The following is a 25186-nucleotide window of genomic DNA, read 5'->3' as shown; positions in this document are numbered from 1 at the left end:
TGTGCTGTGCTCACTTGAACATGAAAGTGGTGCAGCAGTCCTTCGTGTGGGCAAATTTTGTCATAAACCTGGGAACTCTGGAGAAAAACAAGGTTGAATCATGACGTTAGTGATCTTCACGTTGGAGCCCTAGAAAGAGGCCTGAGTTCCTGACTTGGAATTCCGAGTTGGATGACCATTCAAAATATATTTTCCCAGTTGCAGCTAGTTTTCCCAGTCTCGAATTTCCAGAAAATGCCAGAAGTCATGCTGGATTGACGGCATGGCAAATGTATTCAACCTTTTCTGGCCCGCGGTGTTGCATGTGAATGTTTATCCTTTTACGCTTGGAAAAGAGACCCTTAAACCCAGACTTGGACCACACACCCTCTCCACTGAATAGCAGGTAGCGGAAGAAAAATAGTGATTTCTGTGCAACGCTTGCAATTACTCACTGATTTCTTCCAAACCACTCATTGTTGATTTGCAATTTCCAACTTGTTGTGTAATGTTTATGTCTAATGGAAGATAAGCACCGATACATTTTATCTATATTTTCTCTTCATATTGTATGACGATTAAAAAGGATTTGCCAGTAGATTGTCGGGGCGGCAGGGTAGCCTAGTGGTTAGAGCGTTGGACTAGTATCCAGAAGGCTGCAAGTTCAAACCCCCGAGCTGACAAGGTACAAATCTGTCGTTCTGCCCCTGAAAAGGCAGTTAACCCACTGTTCCTAGGCCGTCATTGAAAATAAGAATTTGTTCTTAACTGATCTTGCTAAGTTAAATAAAGGTAAAATAAAAATTGTCGATGATTCATGATGATGACTGCTTGTCTAGCTTGCTAGCTAAGAATTTGAAAGCATCATGTTGACATGATCAGTCCAATCAAAGGCAGCACCCAAAGGGTCTTGAACTTTTTTCTCTCCCTGTAGATGTTGCGATGACATAGTGTCCCCATGAGTGACAGAACACTGAGCCAATCATGGCGCAACTAGTGAAGATTACCAACCTCTACGCTCTGTATTTTCTCCTGGCTACCCCTCCACCAAAGAAAGCACTGAGCTTTGCTGAAACATCTGCATTTAGGAGCTACCTTACTCAAGAAAACAAAAAAGAGGCCATGTTTGTATGCGGCTTTATTACCTCAATATATATGTATATATTGTTTTTTACATTCTTAGAAAACTGATATTTGACACATAATGCCAAAATAAAGGCAAAACAGGCAACAACAAACTATATACATATATGTTGCCTGTTTTGCATGTTATTTTGGCATTATTGTCACATATCAGTCCCAGACTGAGGGTGATTGACCGTCATCTTGAACTTCTTCCATTTTCTAATAATTGGGCCAACAGTTATTGCCTTCTCACCAAGTTGCTTGCCTATTGTCCTGTAGCCCATCCCAGCCTTGTACAGGTCTACAATTTTATCCCTGATGTCCTTACATAGCTCTCTGGTCTTGGCCATTGTGGAGAGGTTGGAGTCTGTTTGATTGAGTGTGTGGACAGGTGTATTTTATGCAGGTAACGAGTTCAAACAGGTGCAGTTAATACAGGTAATAAGTGGAGAACAGGAGGTCTTCTTAAAGAAAAACGAACAGGTCTGTGAGAGCTGAAATTCTTACTGGTTGGTAGGTGATCAAATACTTGTATTTACATACACATACACATACACATATATATATATATATTTACACATATATGTATGTGTATGTGTGTATATATATACACATATATATATATATATATATATATATATATATATATAAAATATATTATTTTTAAAATTCATTTATTAAAACAAATATGTGTTTCTTGGGCCCAGACTCAGAGTACCTGTCAGTTATGTCATATCTGGTGCTTTCCAACATGTTTTGTTGTTCAGTTACAAACTCCTTCCATCTCCAAATCAGAAATGTGTGAACCGGCTCTGTGAGCAAGTAGCATTGGAGTTGAGAATCACTTGAGATGGACCATCCTACGACCCATGCAAGAAACATGCATGCAAGAAACATGCATGCAAGAAACATGCATGCAAGAAACATGCATGCAAGAAACATGCATGCAAGAAACATGCATGCAAGAAACATGCATGCAAGAAACATGCATGCAAGAAACATGCATGCAAGAAAATACACTATATGTACAAAAGTATGTGGACCTTTCAAATTAGTGGAATCGGCTATTTCAGCCATACCCTTTGCTGACAGGTGTAACGCAATCTCCATAGACAAACATTGGCAGTAGAATGGCCTTACTGAAGAGCTCAGTGACTTTCAACTTGGCACCATCATAGAATACCACCTTTCCAATAAGTCAGTTCATTAAAGCTCTGCCCTGGTCAACTATAAGAGCTGTTATTGTGAAGTGTAAATTTCTAGGAGCAACAATGGCTCAGTCGCAAAGTGGTAGACCACACAAGCTCACAGAATGGGACCGCTGAGTGCTGAAAGCAACACAGATGTCTAGAGAGGTCCTCTGAAAAAAATCTATCCATGTGAGATTAAATGTGTGAACCAAAAGTTTTCAATAAACGTTGCCATTTCATGTGTAGAGGTGGAGTTTGGTCAACCATCCTATCCTTAGCCGATAGTTTGTGGTTGAAAATATTTTGCATACATATAAAAAGTAACCAAAACAACTGTTGCAACTGAGCTCTATGGAATCATCACAATTCATAATTAATTAATTGAATCAATAAATAAATGAATGGAGGCTTAAAAAAACGATCTTCAACTCCCTTGAACAAGATAGAGCTCGTGCGTTGTTATGGTCTGTGGGAGGCGCACGCTCTCAAACACATCTCCGTGTAGAACAGTCGCCCCGGAGATACCGAATAGAAGAGAAACTGGGACCACACAACTCCCACCATGAAACAATACTGAAACCGTCACGCTTGCCGGGAGTATCTTTCCCAGAACCAGACATTACCTTTTTATTGTCTCCACCGAGGCTGGTGAGGTTGAAATATGGAAACGGCTGCTTCAAGATGTTTCCTATTGCTCACTCAGCTCTTGCTCGTCTGTCAATTAGGTAAGAACTTGATATTTAATATTGTGTTTTCTCATTATTAGTACATTTAAAAGCTTTTTGTTGTTTTTTTACTTGATGATTGTTGGCTATGTGTTTTTCTCTCCACAAGAATGCAGTGCGCGTGAAGTTCAGGTTCAAATCAACTTCGCTTGTTTTTACCTTTTACAACATTCATTGTGTGCATCATGGATCCTTTTTACTGATTTATATTTTAAACCTAAACGTAATCATTGTTTTTCAGCCTATATTAAATACTCTCGACAATCATGATGCACAAGCGTTGTGCGTCTTTGGAGTAGCCTACAGTACAATCATGTTGTTGTCCAGAATATAAGTGGTAACATGCCCCCTTTTTTAATGTCTTATTATTATCTCATCACTTGCGTAGCACACACCCGGGACTCCTTGTTTTGCAGCGAAACTTAATTTTATAGTTTTGTTGCATTATTTAATCTTAATTTACATTTAGCCAAATTTTAAAAGCACCTTTGGCAGCAATTACAGCGGAGTCTTTCTCTAAGCTTTCTACACGAGGATTGTGCAACATTTTCCAATTTTATTTTCAAAATTGTTCAAGCTCTGTAAAATGTGTTGTTGGTCATTGCTAGACAACCATTTTCAGGTCTTGCCATAGATTTTAAGATTTTAATGTAGATTTAAGACAAAGCTGTAACTCTGCCACTCAGGAACATTCACTGTCTTCTTGGTAAGCAACGCCAGTGTAGATTTCACCTTGTGTTTTAGGTTATTGTCATGCTGAATGGTGAATTCGTCTCCCAGTGTCTGGTGGGTTAGAGTTAGACTGAACCAGGTTTTCTTCTAGGATTTTACCTGTGCTTAATTCCATTTTAGTTATTTTTTTATCCTGAAAATCTCCCCAGTCCTTAACAATTACAAGCATACCCATAACATATGCAGCCACCGCTATGCTTGAAAATATGGGGAGTGGTACTCCGTAATGTATTGGATTTGACCCAAACATAACACTTTGTATTCAGGACAAAAAGTGAATTGCTTTGCCTCATTTTTTGCAGTATTACTTTAGTGCCTTGTTGCAAACAGGATGCATGTTTTGGAATATTTTTATTCTGTACAGGCTTCCTTCTTTTCACCCTATCAATTGGCCTCAAGGTGAAATCACTGAGCAGTTTCCTTCCTCTCCAGCAAGTGAGTTATAGGAAGGACGCCTGTATCAAATCAACGTTTATTTGTCACGTGCACCGAATACAACCGGTGTAGACCTTACAGTGAAATACTTACTTACAGGCTCTAACCAATAGTGCAAAAAAGGTGTTAGGTGAACAATAGGTAAGTAAAGAAATAAAACAACAGTAAAAAGATAGGCTATATACAGTTTTTTCAAAATGAGTTTGTTCCTTTACATGGCGTGATAGTTGATACTTTGGTCTATCAAAATATATATTTAAAATGTTGTTAATATTAAGACAACTATTTGTGGGGAAAAAGTTGCGATTGTCCTTTCAAGAATCCCTGATCTCTAAACAGCAACATTTTCATGGCAAAATGTGTACAATACCAAGGCACTATGCCACTGTATCTTATCTCATAATGGTCCTGAATAAATACATCATGTGTTGTTAGCTTTATTATAGGACAGTCGTGTGCTTATAAATAATTGGTGTTACCAATATTATTAGTAAATATTTCAATAAACAGATGGTTTACAATGTCTCCTCAGAACTGAGTGAAAGGAGTGTTTTCTTAATTCGCCCAATTGGTCTCAGCCGTTCCGTTTCAATATGGCACACACATACAGTGCCAAGGAGGAGACTGATATGCTTGGTTTAATCCTTTGGTTGAGTCATTAAACAAATATTTGAAAAAGCTGGCTAAAGCCAGTTTGCTTAAGATTTCATTTTAGGAGCCTTTTATGATAGGCCTTGTGAACTGGTATAGCAAATGTTTTGGTATCTGCTGAATGCTTTACCACACGCACCCCTCTGCCACCTCTCCCCTCCTCTTTTTTCTCCCCTCCTCTTTTTTTGCCTCTTTCAGTTGAGTGGTTTAAATGACTCTTTGATGAAATGTGGGTCACAAAGAAAGTGGTTGTTGGAAAGGCAGCAGAGGAATTGATGGAAGAAATAAGACACAAGTGAACTGAATGCAATGCAGACCCTGTGCCATCTGTATTCCCAACGTGGTGGGTTATAGATAGGACATTTACACTGGGCATCACCCACAGTGCCCCTCTCTCTCTCGGATGAGGAAGTCTCTATGCTTGTTGTTTTGGTGCAGGGTGGTCCTGACTCGTGACAGATGGCAGTCATAGTTAGTTAGTCAGTCTGTCATTCAGGCAGATGGTTGGTCGTTTGGTGGGGATCCAGAGGCCACACCCCTTCCTCGTGCCTCTTGGATGACCACCTGAGAGCCGTGTGTCAAAGGTTGGTGGTCCAATGCTTAACCCAGTTTCAGATGTAGCTTACTGGTACATGAGGGAAGTGTTCCACTGCCAGTTCATACCTTCAGGTTGCCCATGTAGTGGTTATCACACTGAGGAGCACAATAAACTACACTTGCAGAGTACACAACTCAATAGTTTATTTGCATAGTGTATTTGCATAATCTGGAAAACAATTATTGGTTGTGAGTCAAACATTGTCTGCTTCAGTCTGATTATGACTGTTGTTAACAACTCCAAATCAGTACTTATTACCAATAGAAATTGAAACGCCGCTTCTCTCCTCCTTTGACACAGATGAATAGCTTTTTCTCCATGCCACCTTGCCCTCTTTCTTTCTACCCTCTCTTCTCATTTTCATACCTTCTCCTCCCATTCTTTTATATTTCTCCTTTTCACCCTCTTTCTCCGAGGAAGCTGCGGGATACCGTACCCAGAGCAGCTTGGCACACTGGTCCTCTTAGCCATCCCCTGGTTGTTGGTAAAAAGCCAAGCAGATTTCAGCAGTGCTATTTGACGACCAGATTAGTCGGTGTTAGGCTCAACGACATTCGCTCAAGCATGCACAGGGGCGACACTGAATCCTCTGAGTCACCACCCTCTCTCACCCAGGCCATGACTGAATAGGACTGGGGTTATGTGGGGGTACATCCCAGCTAAGCCTCCATAGTGGTGCCCAGGACTCTCCTCCATATCCCCAATCTTCCCAAGACCTCCCCGAATGATGCTGTCAGAAGAGTGGTTGGTTTTGGATGGGTGGGGGAGAAGCTGGCAGAGGGGGACGGTGTTAAGGGGCGCACAGCGAGGGAGACCATTGTAACCGTGACACTCGATGGATCGCCGATTTGTCCCAGAGGCAGTGGTGGCGTTGGAGCAGGAGGCCATCATGCTGCGAGACTGGAGGGGAAGTGCGAGAGTGCAGCATGTCACAGGAGCGTCACGGCAACGCTCTGACGCTCTGGCTCCCAAGCCCCCCCTCCTTGACACCTCAGTGTCCCCCCCCCCACCCCCAAGCTAGGAGTGCGATGGAGTTGAGGTTTCAACAGCACTTGTACATTCATTAGTCTTGTTCCAGACTTTCCCCCCTTTTCATGCTCTCTCTTTATCTCACACTTTCACATGCATTATTCTCGTCTCGTTTTTGTCCCATCTATTTGTTCAACTTTTTCTCTCCCTCCCTCATCATCCTCCAGCTCTCATCTTTCTCTTCTCATTTCTCCTCCTCTCATCAACCCCCCCCCCCTGTCTCATTCTTCTCTCACTCCCCCAACCTCTCCCTCCTTTCGTCCTCTTGTCTCTTTCCCACCATCTCTTCCCTCAGCTTATTCTCCTCCTCATTTGTCTCTCTGTCCCTGTGGACTCTTTGGTTTGGCCAACCATCTTGTCTAGCGTGACAGTCCAGCTCTGCTGTTTTCCCACTGGAGTTCTGCCAGCCGGTTACTTGATGCCTACCACTGGCCACTTAATGGAGGACAGGGCAGATCCGGGTGGCCTGTCTTGCAACTGAAAAAGGGCTGCTCACACTGGGACCATTGGGGAGATCAGGAAGAGTCTCGTAGAGATCCATTGATTTCTCTCCCTCTCTTCAGCTGCCTGTTAGTGTGTGGTCTCCTAACTGTACTCTATATCGATGGCTCTTGTCTTTTGATGCTGAATAGAAATCCCAAAGTGACTAAGATGAAGGCCAGCAAGCTTGTGTGAGCAACACTGTTGGTCAAAGTGCTAGGAGGTGATCCCCCTCCCCTTTATTTTGAATCTTACTTTTAGTTCTAATTCTCAATGTGACACCCATAATGGAATAAGTAGATGTGTTGGGACTAATATGACTGCACATAACACTCCCCAAAAGGTCCATGCTCTTTTAATTGATGTAACATACCAGTAAGGTACAAATGAAATGTAAGTGCTTACAGGAATAAGATTTTAACAGGATGGTGACAAATTGTTTTGCAACAAAGTTTAACCTGGCGTAGAATGCAGTCTGGGCAGTATTCAGTTATGACAGAAGTCATAATGTGAACAATTTAAAAAAGGTGTGTAGTATGACATGCCTGTGTAGTTATGCAAATAACTGGGAATATTTTGGCAGTGCTGAGCCAGAGGCTGTACAGGGGAATATTTCACTCAAACCACATTGGTCAAGTGTTTGACAGTATTTCTTTGTAAACACTTTGAGTTGAAGATTTGGAGAAGGAAACCTGGTCCTTGATGCGTGTTTTAGGACTTGTCTGTCAGTATGACCTTTTATTGTCAAGCCCTTGAAGTCAGCAGCTGTTTACCCCAAGGTATATAGCTTTTAGTCAAACTGGTTCCTTGCATTGTTTAGAAGAAGACCCACGGCGCAGAAACGCATACCAAGACAGAGGTTTGGTATTATTCCAGCGACAACCAGGGTTTGAGGGAGTCCCTGATGTGATATTGAAAAGCAAGTATTGAAACCCCATTATAACAGTTACCCACACTGACCAAATAAAACAATTGTTTAAAAAAATCACCTCTATTATACCAGATCTTTGTCTTTGGACTCCCAATTAGAAGTAGCCGCTCAATGTTTGCGAACCGCAGCGAATCAAGTTAGTTACTGTGGGTCTGGTGAAAGTCAGGTGTGCTCAAAACCATGATCATTATTTCCACACCACCACCCATGGAGGAGATCAGAGACCTCTGATTGTGCCTGCTGGCATTTCAATGTTGGCACCATATTCATAGAATCACTTACTTCACTAGAACAAAATGAGTAAAATATTCTGCTCTATATGCCACCATGATACCCATTTCTGCTGATTGACTGGCAGTCTTTAGTGGAGGGTAGAAGCTGGCCACAGCTGGTGGTGAACAGTGCTAATGCTTCCATCAGGGGTCCAGAGCCTAGTCCGGGTACAACTCAATCTGAGTTGTAGCCCCATATCTAAGGAGGTTACCGATCGACATGTTAAAACTGAACTTTCATCCTCGGTGACAGAAATCTATTGGTGATGAACGATGCCACTCAAAAGTAGGCCATCAGTGGAACCTCAAAAAGCTTTGGTGAATGACATCTCAGGTTACTGATAAGTCGAACCTGAAAATAAAAGACTATCAGAGACAAAAAGCTGGTTGTCTGCACCTTGTGAAGTGGATCAGGACCAGACGAGGGCAATGCCTTTCTAAAGAGTTATCCATATCCCTCCCCTGCTTGCCACGTCTTCCCCCATCCCTGAGCCCCTACATTTTCAATTAGCGTATCACTCAAAATAGTTAGACGTTGGTCCCCCAGGCCACCATGGAACTACTGGGTGATTGTTAATGAGTTGGTAATTGCACTTACTCTAACCTTGATGGATGGTCAAGGGACAGAGTATATTAATGCAGGTGAAAAGCAATTAGTATGTAGTCTAACCCCTGCTGAGTGGCTTTGTGGTACCTACTACATTTGACTTTTTTGGGGGGTAATTTAGCAGACACTATTATCCAGAGTGACTTACAGAAGTGAGCGTGCACAATTTCTTACTTTTTCTCACTGGTCCCATGTGGGATTCGAACCCACAACCTTGGCGTTGCAAGGGCCGTGCTGAGCCACACGGGACCTCTACTATTGAGCACCTTCAGGCTAGTAGTTTATAGTACTGTCATCTTCTATAGAGCTCTGTGCCAATGTGACCCTGAGCTGAGCTCCTTCAGGCTAGTTGTTTATAGTACTGTCATCTTCTATAGAGCTCTGTGCCAATGTGATACCCTGAGCTGAGCTCCTTCAGGCTAGTGGTTAATAGTACTGTCATCTTCTATAGAGCTCTGTGCTGATGTGATACCCCGAACTGAGGTCTTTCAGGCTAGTAGTTTATAGTACTGCCGTCTTTATGTGATTACCCTTTGACAATGAAACCTGTGGGAGGACTTTTTCTGCAGCGATGTTCCAATAGAAGAATCCTTGAGCTTTATGACTTGTGAAAAACAAAAGATTGATAGTAGCTCATAAAGAAGGATATTGCATGAAGACTAGAAAGGATCACTCCATACAGAGAAATATGGTTGCAGAGAGTGGAGGATGGCCCAGAGCCTGGATGAGCAAGCAGCATGCTGTAAAGATGTGATATCTAGGGTTGGCTCAATTACTGTATGATCGTGTAACCTGGGTGCGGTCCGTCTGGGTCCTGGACTTCCTGATGGACCGCCCCCAGGTGGTGAAGGTAGGAAACAACACATCCACGTTGCTTTACTCATCTCATATGTATATATTGTATTCTATTCTACTGTATTTAAGCGAATGCCACTTTGACATTGCTCAACCTAATATTTATATATTTCTTTATTCCATTCTTTTACTTCAAGATTTCTGTGTATTGTTGTGAATTGTTAGATACTACTGCACTGTTGGAGCTAGGAACACAAGCATTTAGCTCCACCCACAATAACATCTGCTAAATTTGTGTCACCAGTTAAATTTGATTTATCGGTGAAGACCTTCATGAAGATAAAATAACCGCCATAACCGTTTTTTTGTTTGTGGAACGAACAGCTTACTGAAGAGGGGGGGGCCAGGTATTTGTGTGGTTGAGTCTGTTTCTGTGTTATCATGGACTCTTCACAACTTGATGAAACTTAGTCCTTGCTAAAACAAGCAAGGTGGTGGTGTTATTGTTGCTTTTCAAACGACTATAACATTTGACTGACCAATAACCGTCATTCAAAATTCCATGACCGTCACAGCCCTAATCCTCTTGTCTGTTGGTCGATCCATGTGTCTACTGTCAGGGCACAAGAATGAAGGGGGTTTCTCTGATGTAGATCAGTCACTCTACTCGGATGAGGCTGTGCATCTTCTGGTGTCCGCATGTTCAGTGTGAGGCACGGGACTTAATGGGAGTGCTGTAGTCATATGTACACTCACAAACTGAAGTGTTGTACTCTTGAGCCATTGTGTCAGCTGTCGGTCTTTAAATTGTCACTGCGCCTTACAATAACACAACGGAGAGAACGAACCATTCATTGCTCTTAGTGAGAGCATTTTTCAAATCTTCTATAGCTGTAGTTTCTTTGAAGGCGTTTCTATGATCATCCCTGCGTCATTGTTTTAGCTGTCTCTATTCATCCTATGATCAGGTGCTTCTCTAGCAGTAAAGACATGAGAGATAGGAGGCCATAACATACTCTTTCTCCCTCATCTAACAAAATTCAATCAGCTCATTAGAAATAACATGAAAGCAGGCAACAGAGAGGAGTCCCCATACGACTGCTCACACATTCGGGACAATCTAGATACAACATTGGCAAAGAGTGCACCCATCCAGCTGAGATGTGGTTCAGTTGCTCCTCTATTTCTGTTGTCCCCTTTTTTGGAGAACATTGATCAGGCTCCATGTGGCCGATTTTAGATTAGGTCCATGTCTGGACGAGCCCATGCCAAAACAGCCCCACCAGCCTCCATCATCAGAACGAATCCTTTATGCATGTGGAAATCTAGTTAAAACGATTTGACACAGTTGCCGAAAGCATCTCTTCTGTGGAGTAGGAAAGCCTCATCAACTTTTTATCTCTGTCATGGGTTCCGTTAGAATTGGGAACACAGTGTCTTGTCCATTGCTTTTTATAGAGGCAAGTATTTATATTTGTAATTTCATGAAACGTCAATTATGTTTTTCCTTCCATCCTCACTACTTAGCTGTGTGCTTAGCTTTCAACGCCTATCTAAGCCTTGTTGCTTTATGAATAATCACAGGGGCTTCTTTATAGTAGTGTGATGCTCGAGGAGAGAGATGGTTCAGATTGACTATTCAGGATGGACTGGTCATGTAAGCTCTGGCATCTTCCCTGTCCTGCATTTCTGGACACACAAACACACACAGATTGTATCTCCTGAGCCAGACTACTGAGACAATCATGTTCAATGCTCTCCTCATATTGCGTAATGACGTCAATGAATGGGACTGTGTAAACAATTAGGATGATTGTGTAACCGCCCTCTGTGCCCCCTAACAAGCATGATCCCAACCCTTTCCATAACAATTATGACAAATTAGCCCAGAAGCTGTCATTACTCATGTTCCATTATTTGTATAAAATAAACTAACTAAAAATTAACAAACAATACACACCTCAAATTAAAATAATGGAATTAAGAAAATATATAAATATTAGGACGAGCAAGATCAGAGTGGCATTGACTAAAATACAGTATAATATAGTATATACAGTTGAAGTCGGAAGTTTACATACACCAGCCAAATACATTTAAACTCAGTTTTTCACAATTCCTTACATTTAATCCTAGTAAACATTCCTTGTCTTAGGTCAGTTAGGATCACTACTTCATTTTAATAACGTGACATGTGCAGAATAATAGTAGAGACTTATTTATTTCAGCTTCTATTTCTTTCATCACATTCCCAGTGGGTCAGAAGTTTACATACTCAATTAGTATTTGGTAGCATTGCCTTTAAATTATTTCACTTGGGTCAAACATTTCAAGTAGCCTTCCACAAGCTTCCCACAATAAGTTAGGTGAATTTTGGCCCATTCCTCCTGACAGAGCTGGTGTAACTGAGTCAGGTTTGTAGACCTCCTTGCTTGCACACACTTTTTCATTTCTGCACACAAATATTCTATAGGATTGAGGTCAGGGCTTTGTGATGGCCACTCCAATACCTTGACTGTTGTCCTTAAGCCATTTTGCCACAGCTTTGGGAGTATGCTTGGGGTCATTGTCCATTTGGAAGACCCATTTTCCACCAAGCTTTAACTTCCTGACTGATGTCTTGATGTTGCTTCAATATATCCACCTAATTTTCCTGCCTCGTGATGCCATGTATTTTGTGAAGTGCACCAGTCCCTCCTGCAGCAAAGCACCCCCACAACATGATGCTGCCAACCCCGTGCTTCACGGTTGGGATGGTGGTGTTCGGCTTGCAAGCCTCCCCCTTTTTCCTCCAAACATAACGATGGTCTTCCGGCGCCGACTGAGATGGCCGCCTCGCTTCGCGTTCCTAGGAAACTATGCAGTTTTTTGTTTTTTTTACGTGTTATTTCTTACATTAGTACCCCAGGTCATCTTAGGTTTCATTACATACAGTCGAGAAGAACTACTGAATATAAGATCAGCGTCAACTCACCATCAGTACGACCAAGAATATGTTTTCCGCGACGCGGATCCTGTGTTCTGCCTTACAAACAGGACAACGGAATGGATCGCATGCAGCGCCCCAAGGAAACGACTCCGAAAAAGAGGGAAACGAGGCGGTGTTCTGGTCAGACTCCAAAAAAGGGCACATCGCGCACCACTTCCCAGCATTCTTCTTGCCAATGTCCAGTCTCTTGACAACAAGGTTGACGAAATCCGAGCAAGGGTGGCATTCCAGAGGGACATCAGAGACTGCAACGTTTTCTGCTTCACGGAAATATGGCTTACTGGGAAGACGCTATCCGATGCGGTGCAGCCAACGGGTTTCTCCACGCATCGCGCGGACAGAAACAAACATCTCTCTGGTAAGTAGAGTGGCGGGGGCGTATGCCTCATGACTAACGGGACATGGTGTGATGAAGGAAACAACATACAAGAACTCAAATCCTTCTGTTCACCTGATTTAGAATTCCTCACAATCAAATGTAGACCGCATTATCTTCCAAGAGAATTCTCTTCGATTATAATCACAGCCGTATATATCCCCCCCAAGCAGACACATCGATGGCTCTGAACGAACTTTATTTAACTCTTTGCAAACTGGAAACCATTTATCCGGAGGCTGCATTCATTGTAGCTGGGGATTTTAACAAAGCTAATCTGAAAACAAGACTCCCTAAATTTTATCAGCATATCGATTGCGCAACCAGGTGTGGTAAAACCTTGGATCATTGTTACTCTAACTTCCGCGACGCATATAAGGCCCTGCCCCGCCCCCCTTTCGGGAAAGCTGACCACAACTCCATTTTTGCTGATCCCTGCCTACAGGCAGAAGCTAAAACAAGAGGCTCCCACGCTGAGGTCTGTCCAACGCTGGTCAGACCAAGCTGACTCTACACTCAAAGACTGCTTCCATCACGTGGACTGGGACATGTTTGGTATTGCGTCAGATGAAAATATTGACGAATACGCTGATTCGGTGTGCGAGTTCATTAGAACGTGCGTCGAAGATGTCGTTCCCATAGCAACGATAAAAACATTCCCAAACCAGAAACCGTGGATTGATGGCAGCATTCGCGTGAAACTGAAAGCGCGAACCACTGCTTTTAATCAGGGCAAGGTGTCTGGTAACATGTCCGAATATAAACAATGCAGCTATTCCCTCTGCAAGGCTATTAAACAAGCTAAGCGTCAGTACAGAGACAAAGTGGAATCTCAATTCAATGGCTCAGACACAAGAGGCATGTGGCAGGGTCTACAGTCAATCACGGACTACAAGAAGAAACCCAGCCCAGTCACGGACCAGGATGTCTTGCTCCCAGGCAGACTAAATAACTTTTTTGCCCGCTTTGAGGACAATACAGTGTCACTGACATGGCCTGCAACGAAAACATGCGGTCTCTCCTTCACTGCAGCCGAGGTGAGTAAAGACATTTAAACGTGTTAACCCTCGCAAGGCTGCAGGCCCAGACGGCATCCCCAGCCGCGCCCTCAGAGCATGCGCAGACCAGCTGGCCGGTGTGTTTACGGACATATTCAATCAATCCCTATACCAGTCTGCTGTTCCCACATGCTTCAAGAGGGCCACCATTGTTCCTGTTCCCAAGAAAGCTAAGGTAACTGAGCTAAATGACTACCGCCCCGTAGCACTCACTTCCGTCATCATGAAGTGCTTTGAGAGACTAGTCAAGGACCATATCACCTCCACCCTACCTGACACCCTAGACCCACTCCCATTTGCTTACCGCCCAAATAGGTCCACAGACGATGCAATCTCAACCACACTGCACACTGCCCTAACCCATCTGGACAAGAGGAATACCTATGTGAGAATGCTGTTCATCGAATACAGCTCGGCATTCAACACCATAGTACCCTCCAAGCTCGTCATCAAGCTCGAGACCCTGGGTCTCGACCCCGCCCTGTGCAACTGGGTACTGGACTTCCTGACGGGCCGCCCCCAGGTGGTGAGGGTAGGCAACAACATCTCCTCCCCGCTGATCCTCAACACGGGGGCCCCACAAGGGTGCGTTCTGAGCCCTCTCCTGTACTCCCTGTTCACCCACGACTGCGTGGCCACGCACGCCTCCAACTTAAATCATCAAGTTTGCGGACGACACAACAGTGGTAGGCTTGATTACCAACAACGACGAGACGGCCTACAGGGAGGAGGTGAGGGCCCTCGGAGTGTGGTGTCAGGAAAATAACCTCACACTCAACGTCAACAAAACTAAGGAGATGATTGTGGACTTCAGGAAACAGCAGAGGGAACACCCCCCTATCCACATCTATGGAACAGTAGTGGAGAGGGTAGCTAGTTTTAAGTTCCTCGGCATACACATCACAGACAAACTGAATTGGTCCACTCACACTAACAGCGTCGTGAAGAAGGCGCAGCAGCGCCTCTTCAACCTCAGGAGGCTGAAGAAATTCGGCTTGTCACCAAAAGCACTCACAAACTTCTACAGATGCACAATCGAGAGCTTCCTGGCGGGCTGTATCACCGCCTGGTACGGCAACTGCTCCGCCCTCAACCGTAAGGCTCTCCAGAGGGTAGTGAGGACTGCACAACGCATCACCGGGGGCAAACTACCTGCCCTCCAGGACACCTACACCGCCCGATGTTACAGGAAGGCCATAAAGATCATCAAGGACATCAACCACCCGAACTACTGCCTGTTCACCCCGCTATCATCCAGAAGGCGAGGTCAGTACAGGTGCATCAAAGCTGGGACCGAGAGACTGAAAAACAGCTTCTTCTGTTTAACAGCTTCAGACTGTTAAACAGCCACCACTAACATTGAGTGGCTGCTGCCAACACACTGTCATTGACACTGACCCAACTCCAGCCACTTTAATAATGGGAATTAATGGGAAATGATGTAAATATATCACTAGCCACTTTAAACAATGCTACCTTATATAATGTTACTTACCCTACATTATTCATCTCATATGCATATGTATATACTGTACTCTACATCATCGGCTGCATCCTTATGTAATACATGTATCACTAGCCACTTTAACTATGCCACTTTGTTTACTTTGTCTACACACACTCATCTCATATGTATATACTGTACTCGATACCATCTACTGTATGCTGCTCTGTACCATCACTCATTCATATATCCTTATGTACATATTCCTTATCCCCTTACACTGTGTATAAGACAGTAGTTTTGGAATTGTTAGTTAGATTACTTGTTGGTTATCACTGCATTGTCGGAACTAGAAGCACAAGCATTTCGCTACACTCGCATTAACATCTGCTAACCATGTGTATGTGACAAATAAAATTTGATTTGATGATTTGATTTGGTCTTCATGGCCAAACAGTTCTATTTTTGTTTCATTAGAACAGTTCCCTTGTGCAGTTGCAAACCGTAGTCTGGCTTTTTCATGGTGGTTCTGGAGCAGTGGTTTCTTCCTTACTGAGCGGCCTTTCAGGTTATGTCGATATAGGACAAATCTATAGTTTGTTAACCTAACTGTTTGTAAACTTCTGACTTCAACTTTACATATGATATTTGATATATATTTAACTAGGCAAGTCAGATTAAGAACCAATGAGTATTTACAATAACTGCCTACCCCGGCCAAACCTGGACCTATTATGCACTGCCCTATGGGACTCCCATTCACGGCCTGTTGTAATACAGCTTGAAATTGAACCAGGGTCTGTAGTTACTCCTCTTGCACTGAGATGCAGTGCCGTAGACTGCTGCGCCACTCGGGTGCTCCCTACAGGGAGGAGGTGAGCTTCAGAGCTTCAAGTTCCTCAGCATACACATCACTGACAATCCCTGCAATCATCCTCACCTTCTGGATGATAGCAGGGTGAACATGCCGTGGCTCGGGTGGTTAATGTCCTTGATGATCTTTTTGGCCTTCCTGTGACATCAGGTGATGTAGGTGTCCTGGAGGGCATGCACTGTGCCCCCGGTGATGCGTTCCACCCTCTGGAAATCAGTAAAACAGTATGCAAACTTTATTCAAGTGACCAGTGATTCCATGTGTCGTGACGTTGTATTAGTTAATGTGACGACTGTTGCTCATCGAATGATTTAAACGTTTTCTAATTGCGCGATTAACTTAATCAAGCAATTATTAACTCATTAACCTGGGGCACCATGGGAAAATTCGTTTTTATTGAGTTTCTATTTCCCAAATTAACTCAAAGAATATCAGAATATCGATTTTACAACTGCCGCTAATTAATCAGTTACCTCTACAATCTCGTTCTGAACGTCGCATAATCCGGGAATCTGCACGGACCCGGGCCTCACCAATGAGTTCGTACCAGACCAATCTTAGTTGGGTATTTATTTACTAGAAAGCTAAAATGATGATTAAAGATACACATGCACAAAACCACATTCTAGGCTATTGATTAGAACTTAGTATAACGGGCCAACACACTATGGTGTGGCGTGTTACCCAAAATGTGGATTTATAAGCGAGAGAAAAAGAGAAAGTACACGAGAGAAATATACGTTTGGGGGAATTTGTCAGCTATGCTTATTCTAACCCTAGCCTTGCCCCAAAACTGCCGCTCTTATGGGTCAGAACATAATGATGTAATTACGTGTGGATTCTCTGTGTGGACCGTACAGGCTGCTCAATGACGCACTTCTTCTCCGGCGCAACTCTCTGTTCATCCTCACGATGTCAGTGTCCTTTTGGCTTGGGAGTCTGTTCCCTCACCTTTGTTCTGGAAGGGCTCTTCTGAGGTCAGACAGCTCTGTAGCTCAGAGCTCACAGCGTAGGAATGAAACAGTGTAGATACCACGATTCGATGGGAGATGGAGGCTAGGTGGTTTGACTTGAATTCACCCGCTTAGACACAGCTACTCATCCGTAGCTTGGGTAGAAAAATATTTGTCTTCAAACTTGTGTTGCGTTTTGGGTTCGTTGACTTTTTAGACCTCGGCTGCAGCTTGGGTCACTTAGTCTGATCTGTAAATTCTTTACTCACAGGTTTTATACCCTCGTTGTCACGCCTTGGTCATTGTATTTTGTGTTTTTGTTATATGTTTGGGTAGGCCAGGGTGTGACATGGGTTTATATTTGTTGTATTCGTATTGGGGTTTGTATTATTTGGGATTGCGGCTGATTAGGGGTGTGTCTAGTTAGGCTTGGCTGCCTGGGGCGATTCTCAATCAGAGTCAGGTGCTTGTCGTTGTCTCTGATTGAGAACCGTATTTAGACAGCCTGACTTTCGCGTTGTATTTTGTGGGTGTTTGTTCCTGTCTTAGTGTTGTAGTCACCAGGCTGTAATAGGTTTCACGTTTCGTTTGTTGTTTTCATATACAGTTATTTCATGTACCGCTATTATTTTCATTAAAGTCATGAGTAACCTACACGCTGCAATTCGGTCTGACTCTCTTCATTCAACAGACGAACAACGTTACACTCGTGTCAGAAGTGGGCGTAACCGCCTTTAGGGCAATTCTCTGGGCGTACCTAGTTAAGAGGCAAGGTCTAGATTTGACTCAAATCCAATTTTAGACAACTAACTTCACATTTCATCTTTACCAAAACATTCTCTTTGATTTGGACATTTTCCATACAACGTACAATGTATAAACATCAAACATATACTATGTAAACTGTTGACGTTACAATGTTTTCTTAACGTCATCTATTAACCTTTAATAACAAAACAAAAATGACATACATTTTCATATTCCATCTATCGTCATGACCACCATTGTGGCTGACGGAAACCATTGTTCCAAAGTCCCTGTATTTCATGTTTAATGTTCGGAGGCTGGTTCTCCATAGTAACAGGACAAAAGGAATTTGTCTGTGGCCTAAGATTTACCAGGAGCGTGAGGGGTCATAAACCCCCCACATCTTTAGACCCCTAGATCTCTCCTCCTCTGTTGGGGTTGAGAGATCATCTGTAGGGTTGTGGTCTCCTGTAACCTGACCTGATCAGGACAGTCATGACACATGTCTATGCACATAGGGCAGCAGCCTCTAAGGTGTAAGGTTGAGTAACTGGGTGGTAGCCACAGTGACTAAGTTCAGGGCAGGGTCCTGGGTGGAGGCTGGCTAGTGATGGCTATTTAACAGTCTGATGGCCTTGAGATAGAAGCTGCATTCATGGGTGAACAGCGAGTAGAGGAGGGGGCTGAGCATGCACCCTTGTGGGGCCCCTGTGTTGATAATCATTATAGTGGATGTGTCGTTTCCTACCTTCACCACCTGGGAGAAGTCCGGGGACTGAACATTAGCGAGTAATATACTCAGAAGCGGTGGATGGTGTGCACGCCTCCTGAGTCTAGAAGTCCACCAAATACCTTCAAAGGTTTTGACGCATGCTTGTCTCGTTTGAAGAAGCATGTGTACATGATGTGTCTGTATGGTGTCATTAGAGCAACCAGCCTGCCTGCTCTGCTCAGAGAAGATGGAGGGGCAGACTGGCTGAAAGAGCTGCAAAATCTGGACCCCTACAAATTAGCAAGGGCTAGACAATCTGGATTCTCTCTTCCTAAAATGATCCGCTGAAATTGTTGCAACCCCTATTACTAGCTTGTTCAACCTCTGTTTCGTATGGTCTGAGATCCCCAAAGATTGGAATGCTGCCGCGGTCATCCCCCTCTTCAAAGGGGGAGACACTCTAGACCCAAACTGCTACGGACCTATATCTTTCCTACCCTGCCTTTCTAAGGTCTTCGAAAGCCAAGTTGACAAACCGATCACCGACCGTTTTGAATCCCACTGTACCTTCTCTGCTATGCAATTTGATTTCTGAGCTGGTCATGGGTGCACCTCAGCCACGCTCAAGGTCCTAAACCATATCATAACCGCCATCGATAAGAGACAATACTGTGCAGCTGTATTCATTGACCTGGCCAAGGCTTTCGACTCTGTCAATCACCATATTCTTATCGGCAGACTCAACAGCCTTGGTTTCTCAAATGACTGCCTCACCTGGTTCACCAACTACTTCTCTGACAGAGTTCAGTGTGTCAAATCGGAGGGACTGTTGTCCGGACCTCTGGCAGTCTCTATGGGGTGCCACAGGGTTCAATCCGCGTGCTGACTCTTTTCTCTGCATACATCAATAATGTCGCTCTTGCTGCGGGTAATTCTCTGATCCACCTCTACGCAGACGACACCATTCTGTATACTTCTGGCCCTTCTTTGGACACTGTGTTAACTGACCTCCAAACGAGCTTCAATGCAATACAACTCTCCTTCCGTGGCCTCCAACTGCTCTTAAATGCATGCTCTTCAACCGATCGCTGCCCACACCTACCCACCCATCCAGCATCACTACTCTGGATGGTTCTGACTTAGAGTATGTGGACAACTACAAATACCTAGGTGTCTGGTTAGACTGTAAATTCTCCTTCCAGACTCACATTAAGCATCTCCAATCCAAAACTAAATCTAGAATCGGCTATTTCGCAACAAAGCATCCTTCACTCATGCTGCCAAACATACCCTCGTAAAATTTACTATCCTACCGATCCTTGACTTTGGCGATGTCATTTACAAAATAGCCTCAACACTCTACTCAGCAAATTGGATGCAGTCTTTCACAGTGCCATCCGTTTTGTCACCAAAGCCCCATATACTACCCACCACTGTGACCTGTATGCTCTCGATTGGCTGGCCCTCGCTTCATATCCGTCGCCAAACCCACTGGCTCGAGGTCATCTATAAGGAGTTGCTGGGTAAAGCCCAACCTTATCTCAGTCACTGGTCACCATAGCAGCACCCATCTGCAGCACGTGCTCCAGCAGGTATATTTCGCTGGTAACCCCCAAAGCCAATCCTCCTTTGGCTGCCTTTCCTTCCATTTCTCTGCTGCCAATGACTGGAACGAACTGCAAAAATCACTGAAGCTGGAGACTCATATCTCCGTCACTAGCTTTAACACCAGCTGTCAGAGCAGCTCACAGATCACTGTACCTGTTCATAGCCAATCTGTAAATAGCCCATCCAACTACCTCATCACCATATTTATTTATTTAGCTCCTTTACACCCAGTACTACTACTTGCACACTCATCTTCTGCATATCTATCACCCCAGCGTTTAATTTGCCATACTGTAATAATTTTGCCACTATAGCCTATTTATTGCCTTACCCTCCTTATCCTACCTCATTTGCACACACTGTATATAGACTTTCTCTATTGTATTATTGACTGTATGTTTGTTTATTCCATGTGTAACTCTGTTGTATGTGTCACACTGCTTTGCTTTATCTGGGCCAGGTCGCAGTTGTAAATGAGAACTTGTTCTCAACTGGCCTACCTGGTTAAATAAAGGTTCAATAAAATAAAAAATAAAAAAATAGATTGGAAATCAATGCAAGGAAATCAAAAGATAGCAGTGACAGCTGTACAGAACTCATCCAAAGTGCTTTGACTTCTCAAACGCGGTAGAAAGCTTACACAATATGAAGCCCCGCCAACAAGTTAGTTACTTAGATAACACAACGGATAAGTTTAACTTGCTAGTTAAACGCAGAATTCTAGATTTTTCACACAGGAAAAATATATAAAATGCATAAAATCTCTTGCTGCGTTTTGATTACGCCGATCTAAGATGCTTTTTGTCATTTCTGCTCTGCATCAGACTAAGTTGTTGCTTCAGTTGCTGTTCACAAGCAGGCATTCTATCAGCAGATGGCTACTTTTTCTCTGGTACTTTTCTCAGTGTAACCGTTGCACTTCTCTTGTCATCTAGTGAAAATGAACCGACTGTATTGTACTAATATCTTTTCTGTGAAGGAAAACTATAGTTGCACGTCCCTGATCAGTCTATTGAAGCGAAAAAACACTTGACTTTCAATAAACAGCTGGACCTGCTCCCTCTTTCTCCCATTGTGCTATTTACAAACAAACACATGACCGGCTCAACTGATCTGTGGAACTACTAGCTTCATAATGTAAAAGGATGTGATGGGAAATGAGCACGTTGTTCATCTCCTAACGTATTGCACAAGTTGACTGCAGGTATTTAATTAAAAAGTAGCTACAAATATTACAATTTATTGAGGAAAGTCAAAAAAAAAATGTTTCAACGATATTGAAAAACTATCCTGTGGCTATTTCCAAATACCCCGGTATACGGTATATATGGCATGCTGGCCACGCCTAGTGTGAATACTTTCCCAGTTGGCACAGGGTACCATATGGAAACCTTATGGAGGCCGTAGTTAGTGAAGGAGCAATTGACCAAATGCACTGTCATGTTGCCATAAATAAGTTTTCAATGCTTTCAAATGGCTCTTGGTCCTTAAATCACACCCTGTACATAATCCTTTATGGTATTTAAAAAATAAATATATAAATAAGTCTTCTGAGATTGTTATTATGGAACTCTCCCCTTTTTGATCCCTATAAATCTCTCTCTTTTCCTCTAAACAAGCTGGGCTAAGTGGAACCCCCTTGTTTAAAACATCCACTATCCCACTCTAAATGTTTAGAGACGTTTGGCCAGGAAGTAATGACAAAGTGAAAAAATAGACAATATTTCTCCCCTGAAGAAAGACTGTCTGAATGACGCAACATGATCATTGTTTTTCTTCACGGAGAGAGTGTGATAGAGACAGAGATGATGGAGAGACGGAGATACAGACAAAGTGCTAGACTATAGTTTCTCTGTAGTGTACAATGATACATCCTCACCAAGACCGGCAGTGTGAGGAAACGGGCTTAATCTGTGACCATAGCAATGTGTGGGAGACCAGGTAAAGTCACTGTGGCCGGTGGCCATAAAGAGGTCCACTTGTTTTCTAGGGAGTTGAGCCTCATGTTTTCTGCACGCTGATTTGCTCTGACCAGATGACCACAAGACCAAGACCTCTGAATATGGCTGGCTACTGTACCAGGCCTCCCTCACACTACTGCAGTTATGTTGAGCAGGGGAGCGTTAGGATGACTCATTAGAAAGACTGTATAAACAAACATCCCTGCACTGTGTGTTTGGCCCGAGTCCAGAGGGGATAATGATGGAGACCTTAAACGTCTGGAGTCATTATGCATCCTCCATCAGACAGGCTCTCTGGATGGGTCATTATGTATAGGCAGGAAGGAGCATACGCATCAACACACACACGTTATTTATTTCCCTCATCTGTTCTTTATCACATGCACACATACTCCTCATTGCATGCACGCACAGACACACACAAACACACACACTCGGGCTTATCACCCCAGTACAGAGGACCTGGTGATGGAGAATTCAGGCCAGAGAGATCAGAATGCAATTAAAAGTGTGACCACACACTTACACTTCTTCTTATTTCATACTCCTCCCCTCAGGCACACACTGTGCCATGTCCTCTTGCCGCCCAGCCATCGACAGGCACTCTCCAGAGCCACTTAAAACGAGGCACAATGACAGGCTTGCCAGTCCCAGCAGGATGCCAGGCACACAGCCTGTGCCCACACAGTCCCACAATGCCAATTGACCCATCTCATGGTGACATGAACCAGTACTCTATAGACAGTGGAATCAGTGTAGAATCATCCATAGTCTGGACATGAGCCAGCACTGTACATGCATGAATACACGAGGAGAAATTCAGTTCAATAGCGGAGGTGCATAACAGAGTTGGTTAGTCCGGCCCTTACCAGGGCCCCAGTTGGTTAGTCCGGCCCTTACCAGGGCCCCAGTTGCTTAGTCCGGCCCTTACCAGGGCCCCAGTTGGTTAGTCCGGCCCTTACCAGGGCCCCAGTTGCTTAGTCCGGCCCTTACCAGGGCCCCAGTTGGTTAGTCCGGCCCTTACCAGGGCCCCAGTTGGTTAGTCCGGCCCTTACCAGGGCCCCAGTTGCTTAGTCCGGCCCTTACCAGGGCCCCAGTTGGTAAGCCCGGCCCTGTGTGAGTACAGTTCTCATTCGGTCCCTCAGGATCTCGTGTAGCACAGTGTTTGGCCAATCTATTACGTCTCATTGATGATGCAGGAGTGCTGTTGCCGCCTCCGCTGTTGAAGAGTGTGACCCAATGCTTTTGAGGAAACGTGATGGAGGAATTAGGTAGAACTAGTACTAGCGTTCCGAAAGCACACTAATGCTCCAGCTGTGTTGCATTACAGCAGGCTGGTCTGTCAGGAGGACTGGGACAAAATTCACCCAATTTATTGTGGGAAGCTTGTGGAAGGCTACCTGAAACGTTTGACCCAAGTTAATCAATTTAAAGGCAAATACTAATTTAGTGTATGTAAACTTCTGACCCACTGGGAATGTGACGAAAGAAATAAAAGCTGAATCATTCTTTCTTCTATTATTCTGACATTTCAGATTTTTTAATTAAAGTGGTGATCCTAACTGACCTGAGATGTAATTTATACTAGGATTATATGTCAGGAATTGTGAAAAACTGAGTTTAAATGTATTTGGCTGGTGTATGTAAACTTCTGAATTCAACTGTACATCAAATCAAATTGTATTGGTCACATACAGATGATTAGTAGATGTTAACGCGAGAGTAGCGAAATGCTTGTGCTTCTAGTTCCGACCGTGCAGTAATATCTACAGTACACTATCCAAAGACCATCTATCATTCTTTCCCACCCAAGCAAAATGATGCATTGTTGCTGCTGAATGATAGGCTGCCATTGTGTGCTGGGTGGCATTGCTCCATTACCCTTCTGTCTCGACGCAACTTGGGAACTGAGATATGGCATTAGCTATTGTTGCCAATGAAAAGACTGGCACAGGTTCTGTGTGATCGCAGGGTGTGCGAGGGGGTGTAGTGGTTGAAGCCGGTTGTCTGTTCAGACCTGTGACCACTTTGACTACTTCCTTTGCCTGTCTGTTGTTTTGTAATGGAAGACAGACACATTTATGCTGATACTTCTTTACATCAAACAGCATATTCTGCTCTAAGTCTCTCAGTTACCTATGGAGAGGAACCAAACATTTAGTGGTTCAAGGGGTACCCATTGCCAGGGGCTGCCTAACCTTCCAGGAAGTGGGCAACACTACCCCACACCCCTGGCGTAGGGGGGTGGGTCACTCAACCATTCTGGCTTTGGTAGAATTCTGTGACCCTGCCCTGTGAGCTAGCCAGTGTCTCCCAGGGTCTGGTTAATCCTGTTATTCACCATGCTCACAGAGCCACAGCCCTGTTAAAACGTAGGCTCCATGTACACACAATATATACACAAGGCTGGCTGGCCACTCTCTGCTGAATCAACACACTGATGTGTTTGTAGTCTTTCTCCGTGTCTCTGTCTGTCTCTCTCCATATCTCTCTCTTTCTCTGTGTCTCTGTCTGTCTCTCTCCGTATCTCTCTCTTTCTCTGTGTCTCTGTCTGTCTCTCTCCGTATCTCTCTCTTTCTCTGTGTCTCTGTCTGTCTCTCTCCGTCTCTCTCTCTTTCTCTGTGTCTCTGTCTGTCTCTCTCCGTATCTCTCTCTTTCTCTGTGTCTCTGTCTGTCTCTCTCCGTATCTCTCTCTTTCTCTGTGTCTCTGTCTGTCTCTCTCCGTATCTCTCTCTTTCTCTGTGTCTCTCTCCATATCTCTCTCTTTCTCTGTGTCTCTCTCCATATCTCTCTCTTTCTCTGTGTCTCTGTCTGTCTCTCTCCATATCTCTCTCTTTCTCTGTGTCTGTGTCTCTCTCCATATCTCTCTCTTTCTCTGTGTCTGTGTCTCTCTCCATATCTCTCTCTTTCTCTGT

General features: G+C 43.8%; 1 protein-coding gene across 1 annotated transcript in view; it reads left to right on the top strand.

Moving 5' to 3' along the window:
* The first annotated feature begins 2764 nt into the window (after positions 1–2764).
* The window catches only part of LOC124037397 (receptor-type tyrosine-protein phosphatase zeta-like), a 92401-nt gene continuing 69979 nt past the window's right edge, over positions 2765–25186 (top strand). Inside the window, exon 1 of the mRNA XM_046352098.1 lies at positions 2765–3019. Within this exon, the coding sequence (XP_046208054.1) occupies positions 2956–3019 (64 nt within the window). The 5' untranslated portion in view covers positions 2765–2955. The remainder of the gene's footprint in view (positions 3020–25186) is intronic.

Source organism: Oncorhynchus gorbuscha, linkage group LG06, assembly GCF_021184085.1.
Source record: "Oncorhynchus gorbuscha isolate QuinsamMale2020 ecotype Even-year linkage group LG06, OgorEven_v1.0, whole genome shotgun sequence".
In the NCBI taxonomy this organism is placed as follows: domain Eukaryota; kingdom Metazoa; phylum Chordata; class Actinopteri; order Salmoniformes; family Salmonidae; genus Oncorhynchus; species Oncorhynchus gorbuscha.
The sequence above is the reverse complement of the archived record's forward strand: the minus strand, read 5'-3'. Positions and strand labels throughout refer to the sequence as shown.